The sequence below is a fragment of the Barbus barbus genome (assembly GCF_936440315.1).
Source record: "Barbus barbus genome assembly, chromosome: 29".
Taxonomy (NCBI): Eukaryota; Metazoa; Chordata; class Actinopteri; order Cypriniformes; family Cyprinidae; genus Barbus; species Barbus barbus.
In genome coordinates this window covers 13,792,545-13,805,851 of record NC_136757.1, presented here as the reverse complement: position 1 = coordinate 13,805,851, position 13,307 = coordinate 13,792,545, and the positions used below count along the sequence as shown (strand labels likewise).

The 13,307-nt window shown below is 35.9% G+C and overlaps 1 protein-coding gene across 1 annotated transcript in view; it reads left to right on the top strand.

The window, feature by feature from the left end:
* The window catches only part of LOC306849153 (succinyl-CoA:3-ketoacid coenzyme A transferase 1, mitochondrial-like), a 48,333-nt gene that overhangs the window by 12,930 nt on the left and 22,096 nt on the right, over positions 1-13,307 (top strand). Inside the window, exons 8-13 of the mRNA XM_079384002.1 lie at positions 4,317-4,424; positions 4,537-4,651; positions 5,045-5,139; positions 6,063-6,111; positions 6,249-6,321; positions 10,746-10,821. Coding sequence (XP_079240128.1) covers positions 4,317-4,424; positions 4,537-4,651; positions 5,045-5,139; positions 6,063-6,111; positions 6,249-6,321; positions 10,746-10,821 — 516 coding nt within the window. The remainder of the gene's footprint in view (positions 1-4,316; positions 4,425-4,536; positions 4,652-5,044; positions 5,140-6,062; positions 6,112-6,248; positions 6,322-10,745; positions 10,822-13,307) is intronic.

The window sequence follows — 13,307 nt, the reverse complement described above, 5'->3', positions numbered from 1 at the left end:
AGAATATAATATTATTTTATAGTATCTTATTATAAACAAAATAATATTAACTAATATTATAACACAAATTAACTAATTGTAATAAATTGATAAGCATAATGTATAATATAACTAAATAGCACTGTAAAGCTAGTATACACACTACCTTTTCGCATTATAAATTAAAAATATTATATGAAATATAATACAAATGCACCAGTATAAAACAGTATATTTGTCCTTTATTGCAGCAATTTTTTATAAAATAATATATAAATGTTGCAACTGAAATCAGTGTACACACTATTTTTCACGTTAAATATTAAAATATTTTATTATATAAAATATAAATGCATCATAAAGTAATTTTTATGTATAGTGTAACATAAAATAAAACAATATAAAATAAATGCTATATATATATAGTCCTTTACTAATCTAATAATATACTATAATAACAATTCACCTCTGTAATTGTTACTTTAAAGGAATAGTTCACCAACAATTAAAAATGGTCATTTATTAAAACTGTATTTTTTTTTTTCAGTAATGACAGCTTTCTGTAATAACAGCATAAAGATTTGGGTGTACTGTTCATTTAACCAGTATACTATCTGTTTGTATCTTAGCATATATGGTAAATGTATGCATGAAGGGTTAATGAGACAGCATACTCTGCAAAGAGAGTGTTGCTAACTCCTACAGATTTCATTTTGTGCTCTGTATTAAACCCTTAGGCCGTCTGGAAGCCTGAGCCCTTCAATCACTCTCTGCCCTGCGCAGCCCGTCTAATGATAAAAAGCCAAATGCCACCAGCAGTAACCATGACAACAGCAACACCGCTCAATCTAGGCTCATCTTTTTGCCCTCTCTAACGGCGCCGTGTGCAGAGGACATATTTATAATATGCACCGATTTCAAGAAATGTCTCTCTATGCACGATGCACAAGTGTGCAGAATCTGATAAGTAAAGTCAGACTGGTGAGGTCTGTAGGATCCTTAGAAAGCCTGGCCTTTGTTCCTGTTTGTGCTCATCTGCAGGGCTTAAACATGCTTTGGGCGCATCGATTTGCTTTTCGGCGAAGTATGTTTTCTCCCCTGAGCCTTTATCTGAGCTTCAGATTTTGTTCAGTATTTTAAGAGCTTATTTTTGGTCCTTAAAGGAGTGCTAAGCCGTTCTGTGAGCTCTCAGCGGCACTGTCTGTGAAACCGCGTGTGCGGCTTTGTGCTGTTATCACACACACCACCAGAACAGGTACAACATCAATATTCATCACGGGAGGATGCAGATGAAAACACGTTTCTGCAACATGAGACATACTCGGCAAAATGTGCATCAAATGAGTTTACACTACAATTTCTGATCACAAAGTTCATGCAAAAATTTAAATATCTTTTAAATCCTGTATCATTTTCTCTGTTCCACGAAACCTAAACTTTAGGAGGATGTTTCACACGCTATTGGTTGTTGTGTACCTTGTAACTGGTCATTATTTTCAAATATTAAAGCTGCACAAATTAAATATTAATTACTAATTTTGGTGTATTAATAATACTTAATCACTGTAGGTTTGTTATTAGTAATGGTAAACACTATCTCTTGTTTCTCGTAATTGGTTACAAGTGCCACATTTTAATATGCAAATATTAAAATTGCACAAATGAAATATTAATTATTATATTGACAGTGGCAGTATCAGTATTTGTTATTAGTAATGGTAAACACTATTGATTCTTGTGTTTCTTGTAACTATTTACAAGGGCCAAATTTGAATACAAATCTTTAAATTGGAGAAATTAATTAGTATTAGAGTATTCTAAATGAATCACTAGGTTTGTTATTAATAAAGTTAAACACTATTGATTGTGTTTCTTATAAAAAGGTTAGAAGTACCAAATTTGAATTTGCAAATAATAAAATGGCACAAATTTAATATTCACTAGTATTGAGGTGTTAATAATGAATTAGGAATAGTTGACCCAAAAATATTTACCCTCATGTTGCTCCAAGAAAACAAAAATAATGACTTTATTAAACAATTTCTTCTCTTCCATGTCAGTCTCCGCCGTGCGGAGATAAACAGAGGTCTTAGGGGTTTGGAACGACATGAGGGTGTGTCGTTTTGGGTGAACTATCGCTTTAATAATGATAAATGTGCTTGTGTTTTTTGTAACCAGTTAGAAGTGCCAACTGGTTCTAAATATTAGCTACAATATTTCTCAAATATTGGTAGCTAATATGGAGTGATAATTAATCACTTTGTTATTAATAATGGTCATTTTTGCTAATGTTCATTGTATGTAAAAGCGCAATGTGCATGTTATGAAAACTGAAAACTTTTATGAAAACTGTCACTTAAGTCTTATATATAAAGGAGTTTTAGAAACTTGAGTTCAAGATTAGTGGTTACGGAAAGTTTGTGATTTTTTTTTTTTTTTTTTTTTTTAAACCTGAGTAGCTGTCAGCACTTTATTCCCTGCTTCTCATATCCTCTAGTCTCCAAAGAGAGATAGGTTAACATTTTCCCAATTGCAGGGCAAACCCTCCTCAAATCAGGCTGCTTATATGTGACAGGTTTATTGTTCCCTGTAGTCTGCTCAAAGCTGCCCATATCAATGGTGTGTGAAGTCTCTGTAAAGGTCAAATCAACATCTCTGAATTCAGAATAAAAGCTTTTTCTTACATCTGACAAAGTGTAAGGCGTCTCCACCATTTTGAGGGGCAGTTTTTGACTTACAAAGTATGGTACGTTTTTCAGCTGTAATGGATCGCAGACAGAGAGCTGATGATGACACAGGGCACTGAAGAATTATCTGACACTGAACTGTCATCTAGCCTGGCATCCATTTAAATTGTAGGTTTTCAACCCCACTCAAGAGTCACAAGTCTTAAAAAAAAAAAAAATAAAAAAAAAATAAGGGTTGTCAGGTTCGTTAAAATTATGTCAGTAATTACTCACCCTCATGTTGTTCCAAACCCGTAAGACGTTTGTTCATCTTCTGAACACAAATTAAGATATTTTTGATGAAATCCGAGAGCTCTCTGACCCTGGATAGACAGCAGCGCTTCATGTAAACAACGCATGCGCATGGCGCTGCTGCTTACATTAACACGTACATGCTTCAGCACATACTGGTGTCGTTTACATGAAGTGGAAGCGCATGCGTTGTGATACTTTTTCCACAATGGCGGCACACTGCAGCAGACGGGATGAGGAAGAGAGGAATTGTTAAATTGTTAAAAGTCATTATTTTTGTCTTTGTGCACAAAAAGTATTCTCGTAGCTCCGTAAAATTACTGTTGAACCCCTGATGTCACATGGACTATTTTATTGATGTCCTTACTACGTTTCTGGACCTGGGAACATTTCAGTTGTATTGCTGTCTATGCAGGATCCGAATCGGTTTCCATCAAAAATATCTTAATTTGTGTTCCGAAGATGAACGAAGGTCTTATGGATTTGGAACGACATTAGGGTGAGTAATTAATGACAGAATTTTCATTTTTGGGTGAACTATCCCTTTAATGATAGTGTGTGTGTGTGAGTATACTTATAGCCTATATGTATGTAATAAATTCCAAGACTCAGGGAAGAAGGTAGGAACTAAGTAACATAAACATAAACAACATAACAAAAGTATAGAGGAAGCTGCCTCACGGCTTATCCCTGTTTTGGCAAAGATGAATTTTCAGCATCATTACTCCAGTCTTCAGTGTCACATGATCCTTTAGAAATCATTCTAGTATGCTGATTTTGTGTTTAAGAAACGTTTGTTTGAAAATTGGCCTCTTTTTTGAAGTCTTTACTGTCACTTGTGATCAATTTAATGCATCATCGCTGAATAAAAGTATTTAAAAAATCGTACTTTTGTATGTATTTGATATATTACAATGATATAATGATATTCAGCAAATAAATAGGCTAAATATCTGCATTCTGTTATTGCGCAAAATTGAAGTCCTCACGAAAAAGGAACCTTGCGGATTATGCAAAATAACCAAAATATTATTCATTGCAGGTGATGTAGTCCGACAGTGCTTTAAAAGGGATGAATGTGGAGAAGCAACCTATCTGACAGTTTGCCATGCTGACAGTACTGATAGACTCTTAGCGTGCAAAGTGCTACATGCTGTCAACATCCTATAACTGTCTCTGAGAGGTTACGGCACCCGCCTTAACCACTACACAACATTTAAAGCTACTTAAAACAATCTTGACCGTACTTATTAACGAGTAGTCAGCAATTCTGCCTATCTGTAGTTCCTTTCTTATTGCAAAGAAACATGAGATCTTAATCTCATTGTCATCATCAGCTGTTCTATGTTTTGTCTTCAGGTGGAGGAGATTGTAGACGTGGGCACGTTTGCAGCAGAAGACATCCACATCCCCAGCATCTACATCCACAGGATTGTCAAGGGAGATGACTACGAGAAGCGGATCGAGGTGAGGTGGCTTGACTCGTCTGGCTCATTTCTGTCAGTTTTCCTTTATCCATCTATCCTCTGACATCTTTTTTTTTCTTCTTATTGCCGCCCCTCTGTCTGACCTTTTGCAGAGGCGTACAGTAAAGAAAGGCCAGGATGAAAATCCCCAACCCAAGAAAGACTCTGATATTGTGAGAGAGAGGATTATCCGCAGAGCTGCGCTGGAGTTTGAGGACGGGATGTATGGTATGTACAGTGTTTCAGACCATGTCGCTTACAATTTTATCGATTTTTATTTCACACTGAACACTGAAAATGAAAATTCTGTCATCAGTTATTCACCCTCATGTCATTCCAAAACTGTATGCTGGTTTTGTGAACCTAAAAAGGGGAATTTTGAAGAATCTGTCTTTGCCATGCAATTACAGTGAATGGGAATTGAAGCTTTCAGAGCATAATGGAAGTGAATCACACAACTTGTGTGCTATATTTCAAGTATATGAAAGCTATATTGAAATTTGGTGACGTTTTCCTTTAATTTTAACCAGTTATTATAAGCAACAATGGTTTTAATGTTTGCTAAGAATGTCATTTCCTGTGTGTCTCTCATCTGTTAATGCGGTTTGATAACCTTTTTAGCTAACCTGGGCATCGGAATCCCCATGCTGGCCAGTAATTTCATTAAACCAGATATTACCGTCCACCTGCAGAGTGAAAATGGCATTCTGGGGCTGGTAAGCTATGTTTTCTCAGATTTGTATTGAATTTGCTAAATACAGTTATAAATTCAGTTATACAAGAAAATACTGTCTGTTATGATTTTATTGTTCTTACATTCTTGTTTATTTTAATGAGACAGAAAATCATTCTAAAAAAAGTTTAGTTTATGAAATTTTTGAAATGTTGACATGCATAAATTATTTAAAAGCTACACTACCATTCAAAAGGGTTTTTAATACTTTTATTCAGGACACATTAAAAGTGATAGTAAAGACATTTATAATGTTACAAAAGATTTAAATGCTAATTTTTTGAACGTTCTTTCCACAAAACTATTAAGCAACACAGCTGTTTTGAACATTGATGATAATAGGAAATATTTCTTGAGCAGAAAATCAGCATATTTGAATGATTTATGAAGGATCATGTGACACTAAAGACTGGCGTTAAGGCTGCTAAAATCAACTTTGCTTTCATAAGAATAAATTATATTTCAAAATTATTAAAATAAATTAAAACAAATTATATTTTAAATTGTAATAATATTCCACAATATAATTGTTTTTACTGTATTTTTTGATCAAATAAATGCGGTATTGGAGAGCATGTGAGACTGTACTCCAAATTCCAAACTTTTGAACGGTAGTGTGCATTACAATATATGCAACAATATATGTACAATAGTGTATCTTTAGTTTGTATGATTTGTATTGTATTGTTGTTTAATGATAAATATTACCAATATTAGATATACAGCAGGTATCATGTATGAAAGGAACAATAATGAATTTAGACACAAAAACAATATTATTAATCTTTAATTGTTGTTATGTGTCGTATTTATTTTTGTCTTAATATGAGTGATTCTTGCGCTTCTCATAAAAGCATTCATAAGTACTGTTTTTTTTTTTTTTTTGTGTGCTTTTGAATAATTCAGGGCCCTTACCCAACAGAGGAAGAAGTTGATCCAGATCTCATCAACGCTGGTAATAATTATCCCTGATTTTTACACTAGTAGGCTGTCATACATCATTAGCATTGCATAAATTGCCTTTTAATAAACTAATTTGTCCATTCAGAGCAGTTAATGAAATCTCTTTCTATTTCACCCTCACCCTTTCAGGTAAAGAAACTGTCACAGTTCTTCCTGGAGCCGCTTATTTCTCTAGCGACGATTCCTTTGCCATGATCAGAGGGTAAGGATGAATCACATTTTAAGTCTGACGATATTTTTATATATATTCAGTGTGTTATAACCATTCCCACAAAACATTTTTCACAAGTTGGCTTTCAGTAGATTGTTCCTCAGACAGGCTGAGTACTTTGACCCAGATGCTGACTCTTTAAATGGGCCAGCTGTGGGTGGAAGAGCTCACTTAGACATTCCGGTAATAAATGAGACTTTTCGTGTCAAATGAAGCGCTGTGGCTGTTTTGTGGTGTAAGGGCTTGATATGGAGCGGGTAAAGGGTTGTTTGCTGGGTGTTAATGGTGAAAGTGAGGGATGGAGTGGAGGCAGAATATGCAATGAGTCGGCCGTGATGCTGCCTGCGCCTCAGGCCACGTTGGCTGACATTTTCAGCTCTGTCAAAACAGGTGGCTACTTTAATTGGATGCTTCTTGTACTGCTCAGTAGGGTGAGACAGCCGGAATGAAGGTGCTTTGTCTCTGCTGGGACCGTTCTGGCCTTCACGGAGAGATCGTGCGGTGCTGTCGATAAAGCAATTGACTCTTGCTGGTCTTAAGTGTGTGAGTGTGTAATTGTGCATCCTGTGTCTGTGAATATCAATTTCCTGATGACACCATTTTAAGTGGTATTTTTCCCAGTGTACTTTATGAGGGCCCAAAGCTACTGGAGTCTAAGACCACTAGGGAAAATATATATATAATATATAAATAGATTTTTTTTTTTTAAATATGCATTTAAAAACATATTTTTATATATATACTGGTTATTTTGATTCCTTCCAGTTATCTGTTTTAGAGCAGTCATAAGTTTAAATTTGCCTTTAATAATCCTGTTATTTGCATAGCTTTATGTTTGGCGTTAGTGCCATGTTGTTTAGAAAACTCCCCGTTGATGTTTTATGAGCCTTATCGATTTTTCCACAGGCAGCTGACGCCTTCTTCCCACAAGCTTCACCGTTATTTCTGTTTTCTCCATCTGCGAATTCAGCAACGGTCATATATTTAGGCCTTAATTGTGTGGTGCAATAGGGAGCACAGTGAATGGTCATGGGGTCTTTGCTGTACCCGGCACAAAGAGAGTTATGACAGCACATACATTAAGAATAGAGCCCTTCCACCCACTTACAGTCTGTCTGTAGATTCATGAATAAGACCTTCTGAAAATCCAGTGGTTTAGTGGTGCACTATTTCAAGCCAATAGGCTCAACTTTTTGGCACACAGGACCTTGCTACTTAAAAGATTTAGTCTAGACTGTTAGGAAGTGTTGATGTTTTTTGGATGGCCTTTTAGAATTGACAGTTTTGCTTACGGTATAGGGATACTATACCCAAAGATGAAAATTCTGTTTAACTACTCACCCTCATGTCGTTCCAAACCCTTAAAAACTTTGTTCATCTTCAGAACACAGATTAAGATATTGTTAATGAAATCCGAGAGCTTTCTGACCCTGGATAGACAGTAATGCAACTACCAAATTCAAGGCCCAGAGAGGTAGCAAGGACATTGTTAAAATAGTCCATGTGACATCAGTGGTTCAACCTAAATTTTATGAAGCTACGAGAATACTTTGTGTGCAAAGAAAACAAAAATAGTGACTTCAATAGCAATTTCTTCTCTTCCGTGTCAGTATTCCTCTCCTTGTAAACAAGGCGCAACGGATTCCGGGTCTACATTAGAACACCGACTCCTGCGTGGTACTCTTTCGTGAACTCGCATCGAAGACTGACACAGAAGAGAAGAAATTGTTGAAGTCATTATTTTTGTTTTCCTTCTGCACAAAAAGTATTCTTGTAGCTTTATAAAATTACAGTTGAACCGCTGATGTCACATGGACTGTTTTAACGATGTCGTTACTACCTTTCTGGGTCTTGAACATGGGAGTTGCGTTGCTGTCTATGGAGGATCAGAAAGCTTTCATCAAAAATATCTTAATTTGTGTTCTGAAGATGAACGAAGGTTTTAAAAGGGTCATATGACGTTGCTAAAAAGAACATTATTTTGTGTATTTGGTGTAATGCAATGTGTTTATGTGGTTTAAGGTTCAAAAAACACATTATTTTCCACATACTGTACATTATGCTCTGCCTTTCTGAAACGCGTCGATTTTTACAAAGCTCATCGTTCTGAGAAGCGAGGCGTGCTCTGATTGGCCAGCTATCCAGTGCGTTGTGATTGGCCGAATACCTCAAGCGTGTGACGGAAATGTTACGTCTCTTACTGTATTGTGATGCAGTGTCCCAGCGTGATGAGACAAAAACAATAAAACCCATGATAAATGAGGCATTTGTTGCATCCAGTGGGGACATAATTACTGATTATAATGACTGATTATAATTTCATCGCTCCACGTAAACGTTACCATGTCTGCATTTGTGAGCAGCAAGCACTACTTTACACTGCTCAAAACTCGTGTTTGAATCGTCAGTGGCAAATCAAATTCCTTAAAGAAGAAAACGTACTTACAGGCTGTGAGTCAGAAGCGCCAGACTTTCCTTGCTAAGTTGGAATTGCCCCACTTTATAGAAACAGCCTTTGTGCATAGCTGGCAGGCTACTCCCAGGTTCAGGAAATAGTCCTCTGTAAAATGTGCTGCACACACTCTTAATATTTGGGTTGTACTGTTCTGGAACAGTGTTGTAAATACAACTTAACCACTAATTTCTAGTTGTGTCCTCTTTTGGAAGCCCAAACAAAGTACTTTCTCTTTCACAACGAAACAGTGTCTCCACGACATGGCGCCAGCAGCATCAACAACATTACAGCAAGAATAATAGTTTCGCCGCCTTTCATTGCGTATACATTTGGGCGGTGTTTTGCAGATCTTCCACCCCGTGACGTAGACATGTGGGGGCGTGTTTGAATGAGCTGTTTTAGGAGGGCGTGGTCGATTCTTAACTTTTATAAAGAATATCTCTTTGGTAGGGATGTAACGATTCACTCAACTCACGATTCGATTCACGATTTAGATTTCACGAATCGATTCTATTCACAATTTTTTTTAAACAAAATCAGATTTAAGACAAATTATAAATTAAATGTGTCCTTTTATTATTGCGTGGACAAAATGCTGCACATTTCTTTTGTGAAATTGAAATATAACACTATAATATTATACTGATATAGCACTTGCATATCATTGCTCTTTTGTTGGTTTTGATTGCTTCTATTGTCCTCATTTGTAAGTCGCTTTGGATAAAAGCGTCAGCTAAATAACAAAAATTTAAATATAATATAAATAATAAAACTAAATTGAAATTTTAAAACAAGCCCCAAATCAAATAAGTAACACATATAAAAGAAATCTCTTCATATAAACAAAATAAGGCTTTGTCTGTGCTCTTTCCGTTTAAAATTAGAGGCAACCACTGCATTTTAATCATAATCCATACAAAGATGCTGCATACATGCAACATGAGCAGTTTTTAATCATAAGTTTTTATGATTTTATTATTTTTTTTATCATAAGTTTTTAATCAGTTTTTAAAAATTTGAAGCAAAAACAGAATGATTTGACTTAAAAAATATCTGCATGCAACAGAAACAGCAGAGGAGCTGAATGAGATGCAGATTCACTCTCTGCCAGCAGGTGGCGCTTTAAGCATTTCCTTGGTTTCCGCTGTAAACAAAGCAGCGCTGCACTTATGAACTTTAATATGCATTATATACAGAGGCAAGATGAAAAGAAAAATATACCATGTAAACCTTTCTAATTGCAATTTTTTTTTGCATCTCAACCTATTAGAATCGTCACATTTTAATCGATTTTCAACTGGCTCGCGGTTAATCGTTACATCCCTACTCTTTGGTTTTGAGACTTTAGTCTTTGCAACTTCAGGGATCTTATCTATGCACAAACAGCTTGTACCACTCCAAAGAGAAAGGAAAACTTGAAATCGCATTATATGACCCCCTTAACTGTTTCTTTAAATCATTTGTCAGGTTTGACGCAAGTCAACAGAAATGTATTTAATATCTTGTATTTGTTAAATCCATGACCAAATGACGTTAACAAAAACAGTAGTGGCTTATTGTTGTGATTCCTACACAGCATAATAAAATATGTCCCAGCTCTTAGTATTTTATTGCAGACAGGGTTATAGCACTGAAACCAAATTCTGTACATCTTTTTAAATAATTTTGGCAAATAAAGACATGGTCACATTTAACATTGTTCAGTGAATGTTCATGGATAAAATCCAGTCATTTCTAGGAAGCTGAAATTGTGTATGAGCAAAAGATTTCCAAATGCAAATATCGAAAAAGGTTTAGTTGAAAACAACAGAAAGCTGCTTGGTTTGAAAGTGACTTCTGTCTGAGTTGTGCTTCATATATTGCTATACTTTTGACAACAGACAATAGACCTTTTTTTCCCCATGAAATTTCCCCACAGTTTTGCCATTGATGGTTTGATTTATTTTTTTGTCTCCCCAAGGGGTCATATCAACTTGACCATGTTAGGAGCCATGCAGGTATCCAAGTATGGAGATCTGGCCAACTGGATGATTCCGGCAAGTTCACAGCTTCATTTCCTTATTTATACATACGCCAGTACGACTGACTTTGAACAATTAGAGTGAAGCTGAAACAACATTTGTGTAAAATTTCACATGCTTCAATCCAGCCATTTGTGTCTCTTACACAAAACATTTTGGTGTTTTGCAGATACTGTATGTTTTTAATTGCTTATAGTTAAGTAATTTTAAGACACGTGTACAAAGTAGAACCTTATCCATAGTTTCATCATGCACACATTCATTGCTGAATCAAACCGAACTTCAAGACCATCATAGCCAACTCCAATTCTTTCCCTTCTTTCCATCTGCATCCATTCTTCAGTCTCTTGCTGAAATTAACTCGAGAGCTTTCCTTTTGTTTTTATGGAAATCACTGAGCAGCTAATGACAGAACTCATAGCGTGAAATCTGAAATTATTTATGTAGAAGATGATGTTCTCTGAGGAGCACAAATACAGATGTATGGTCTCATTTTACGCCTGTTAACGTCTCCTTTCAAGCTGAACAAAGTTGTTGTCACTCAGGTAGCACTTGTACAAACCCATGAAGAGTTTCATTCATAATGTAACATGGTAGTGCAAACGTGCATAACAATTTTGGTCTGTATATTAGTTAAACCAAAAGATAATCCAGATTATCAGGGTCCAAATTAGACTTTAGACGTGTCTAATCTGTATGTTTTTGGGTCACGATCCATGAGTTGAGAACCACTACAGTTAAGAAGCACAGCGTAAATCTCAACAGTTGAAATGTACAATAGCCAGTGAGCTAACATGGACTCCAGTTAATCAGACCCACATTCTTCAGTTTAATTCTTTCTTACAGTCATTCAAGAATTGTCTGCGCATCAGTTAGCCTGCTATTGTCCTAAATCCAAAGTCATTGCTTCCCTCTAGGTTAACAAAAGGGTTTCCAAGGTTTAATGAGAGTCAGTGTTGGCTGTGGTTTTTTGGAGCCGTTTTTCTGCTGGCTGTCGCCTGTGGCGCCTGGTGCTGCTGTCAGTTGAGGGACTGTCGATACACAGCTGCCCTGCATGCAGAAACCTCTGCAGGGTTATTTATAGTTCTCCAGGGCCTTCACCCTGTCACTGACTGATCCCTCCCAGCCTTCTGGTCCTCTGTGCGTCTCTCTTATCGAGTTTGGTTGAAGGTTATTTCTCCCAAACTGGCACACGTGGACCATGAGATGCACTCTGCTCTCAGTGCTTTACCCCCCCTCCCCTTGCCTCGTTTTTGTGTTTCTTTTTTCCACCTCAAGTCTCCTCACTTGCACCTTGGTAAGGGCAAAATGTGAAGCATACATTGAAATGCAGAGATCATGCTCATGAAAGATGTACTACTTAATGTGTCTAAGATGGCGAAGATATGGATTGGTGAGCTGATAACATTTAAATTAATGTATTTGTCAGAGGCTTTTATCCAAAGCGACAGCAACATAGCATTCAGAGTATAAAGTTTATCATTTTGTGTGCTCCCTGAGAATCAAACACATGACTTTGGTGTTGCTAGTGCTTTACTTTACTATTTGAGTGCCCTGATTTACCTTTTCTACCCTCTAATAATGGAACTTCAATGGGTGCCGGGGAGAAATGTTATATGTTATTTTATTATGTGTTCCAATATATAAAATTATATTATTGTATTTATATATTATTGATAATAAGTAGAGTTTTTTTTTTTTTTTTTTTGCTAAAACTATGACCAGTTTTAATTTAATTTATTTAATTTTGTTTTATTTTTGTCCAAGGCTTTGGAATATATGTTGCCATATGGTGTATTGTAATAAACAATACCATTATTTTATTTACTAATATAATTTATTTTTTATTTATTTCAAAAAGACTATGTTATGATTTATTTTATTTTGATCTAATTATTTACTGGACATCTTGGAAATCTCAGGCATTCTCACTTTTACCTGCATACTGGAAAATGAAAACTGCTACCCATTACACAGAAAAGGATGTATTTGTACACAATAGTTATACAAAGTATTTGATATAAACTTGAATAGCCTTTACCAAAAGGTAATTTTAGATCCATTTATACTTTTACACATTTATTTGCATATGACGTTTTCCAGTCAGAAACATAAAGCATTCTACTAGCTTAAACAGTGGAGCATAGCATTAGCAACAGCAAGTTCATGGGTCGATTTCTAGGGAAGTGTGCAATGTAAATGTAATGCAAATTTAACCTAAATACAACAGTCAGTAGCTGTCTGTGGAAACATCAGAGTACATTATCAAACATAAATAGGTTTGCATGCAGCACTAGAGTGTGCTGTTCTAAGCTGTCTTTAGCCTTTAAACTCTTAATGAATCAGACAAGCCTGGCAGACTAATTACAATAATCCCTTCAATTACTGTGGGCTCCCAGGCCACCTCTCAAGACTAAGGGGACAACAGTCTGTAATGTAGCCAGAGGGCCTGGAGCTGGAAGACTCATAATATCAAGAGAGGAACAGGGACATTACAAGAT